Source organism: Equus quagga, chromosome 7 (assembly GCF_021613505.1).
Source record: "Equus quagga isolate Etosha38 chromosome 7, UCLA_HA_Equagga_1.0, whole genome shotgun sequence".
NCBI classification, from domain to species: Eukaryota; Metazoa; Chordata; class Mammalia; order Perissodactyla; family Equidae; genus Equus; species Equus quagga.
In genome coordinates, this window is record NC_060273.1 from 28,928,052 (window position 1) to 28,930,429 (window position 2,378).

A 2,378-nucleotide genomic window follows, 5' to 3' on the forward strand; every position below is an offset into this window, starting at 1 on the left:
ACAGTCAGATACCCATCACTTAACACATCTATGCTACTTGCCTGGCCCCTGAATGCATTGCTGTTTGGGCTGCGTTTCTCCAGCTTCTAAAGGAATAGATGTCTGCATTTACGCATTCCGTGCATATTGACTGTGTGTCTCTCACACGGCAGTCACATTGCAGAGACTGGGAATAAAGCAGAGAGCAGCCAAAAATCACTGCCTTCATGGAGCAGAGATTCTAGACGAGGGAAACAGACAAGCCAAAAAATCAGAAGAAGAAATATATTCTTTATTAGAAGGTGACAAATTCTTTAGGGAAAATAAAGGGGAAGGAGATAGGCGCGCTCTAAGATCTACCAGATTGCGGGCTTCACACCCCTTTGTGGAAATGAGGAAGCCTAATATGTTCCTACCTAACAGAGGAGCGCTGAGAGAGAATGTGGGAAGCACAGCCAGAATTTTCCTCAAAAGAGAGTCCCAGCCTGCCCCAGCAGGTGAACCTGACCTATCAGGTCCCTAAATTACTCTGTCAAAGGGTGAAGCACCAGTAACTTTAACCTAGAACGTTTCAAAACCAGTCAGCCACTAAGGGGAAATTGTTGCCAGCCATGGTCACCGGCACATTGGCCCTGGGGTCGGCAGCCCTTCAGACGTATTTCAGACTTCTCCCTCATGCGGCCTTCGCAGTCCCTACCCCTCCCTCTCCAGCGGGATAAACGGCCACCTCATTAGCTCTGCACACATGACCCCTCTCGACCGGACTCCTGGTTACCGCGCCTGCCTTATCTCTTGCCTCTCCTCCCTCACATTTTCCGCTCCAACAAAGCCAAACACAGGACCGTGGGCGCTTTCACGCTTCTGTGCCTTTGGACACGCTGTTCCTTCTGCCTGGAAGGCCACTGGCCTCCATCCCTGGACGCCCCGGCCCCCGTCCTCGGAGAGGTCCCATTCATCCCTCAGAACCCAGCCGGGATGTCGCCTCCTCCGGGAACCCCCGCTAGGCCCCTCGGCGGGGGGGCCCCATCTCTGTGCCCAGCACCCATCTCTGTTTTGCTTCTCTGCACGATATTTACCGATTTCTCCAAATCTCTCCCCTCCCAGACTCGGGCCTCCTCCAGCGCTGGAGTAGTGTTGCCTACTGGCTTTGCACCCCAAAGCGCCTAGTCCCGAGGTCTGAGTGACAGAGCTCGCACGTAGGCTCAGGCTGGCTCGAAAGGCCCCCATTTCTGCCCTCTGCCTCCCTAGTGGTCCTGTGGGGGCCGGGGCTCCGGCATTTCGCGTGCACCCGGCCGGCCCCTCGCGCGGCCGCCCAGCGCCTGACATCAGCAGCCGGCAGCGCCCGGGCCGCGCGCGACTACAAGTCCCGGCACGCCCCGCCGCGGCCGCGCATGCCCAGCGGGCCGGCGTTTGAGTGGCAAGTTGTTTGTTACAGCGAACACCAGCTGCTCTCCGCGCCGGGCGCCGTGAGCCGCTGCTCCGCCGGCTCTGCCGCCCTCGCCCGCCGCCCGCGGCCCCTCTGGGCTTGGCGGGCCTCCCCTTTGTCCGCCGGCCCGCCAGGCGCCGAGCTCCCGGTCCCCGGACCGGCTGCCCGCAGCGCTCGGTGCTGGCTGGGCGCGCAGGGGGCGGGGGCCGCGGCTCGCCCCCCGCCGATGAGCCGCCGTGGAGCGCGGGCGGACGATGGAACTCCACATCCTGGAGCACCGGCTGCAAGTTGCCAGCGTCGCCAAGGAGAGTATCCCGCTCTTCACCTACGGCCTGATCAAACTTGCTTTCCTGTCGTCCAAGACCAGGTGAGCGCGCGGGGACGCGGCGCCGGCCGGGGAGAGACAAAGAGGCGCACCCGGGCGGCTGTCCTCGCCGCCGCCGCTCAGAAAACAACTTCGAGCCGCGGGGAGCGCCCCCGCCCCGCCGCTCGCCTTGTTTTTGACAAAGCCACCCAATCTGCCCTCGAACGGGGTCCTTCAACCCCGACCCCCCCACCCCGATGCACCCCCGCCGCTGTCTCCCCTTATCTCAGTCCCCTGCCTCTCATCACCTCCCCGAGATCCGGAGGGCCCGGGAGACTGCAGTGACGAATCCGTGAATGAATGAACGAACGAACGAATGAATGAAAAACAGGTGTGGGGACGCGGCAGTGGAAAAAACAAACTACCACCCCCCATCCCCCAATCCCTCGGTTGGGCCGGCCCCCGTCGCCAGGGCGGAGGGAGAGATTCTGCTGAGCGCGGCTGCCCAGAGCAGAAAATCATAAAATCATTAGTGGGTGTTTATCTCAAGGTGCCTGCGAAGATTGCGGACGGCGGGGGGGCTGGGGAAGGGCAGGGCAGGGGCTGTGGGTGAGGGTCGCGGTGGTTCTTTCTCGGGTCCGGGAAGCGGTGGGGGGGGGGGGGGGGGGG

The 2,378-nt window shown here is 61.9% G+C and overlaps 1 protein-coding gene across 3 annotated transcripts in view; it reads left to right on the forward strand.

Annotated features, from left to right (window-relative positions):
• The first annotated feature begins 1,427 nt into the window (after window positions 1-1,427).
• Window positions 1,428-2,378, forward strand: part of CASTOR2 (cytosolic arginine sensor for mTORC1 subunit 2) — a 61,671-nt gene continuing 60,720 nt past the window's right edge. Inside the window, exon 1 of one of the 3 annotated variants that reach the window (XM_046666567.1) lies at window positions 1,428-1,772. In XM_046666567.1, coding sequence (XP_046522523.1) covers window positions 1,660-1,772 — 113 coding nt within the window. In that variant the 5' untranslated portion in view covers window positions 1,428-1,659. The remainder of the gene's footprint in view (window positions 1,773-2,378) is intronic. The other 2 variants (XM_046666568.1, XM_046666569.1) reach the window with 2 other exon arrangements.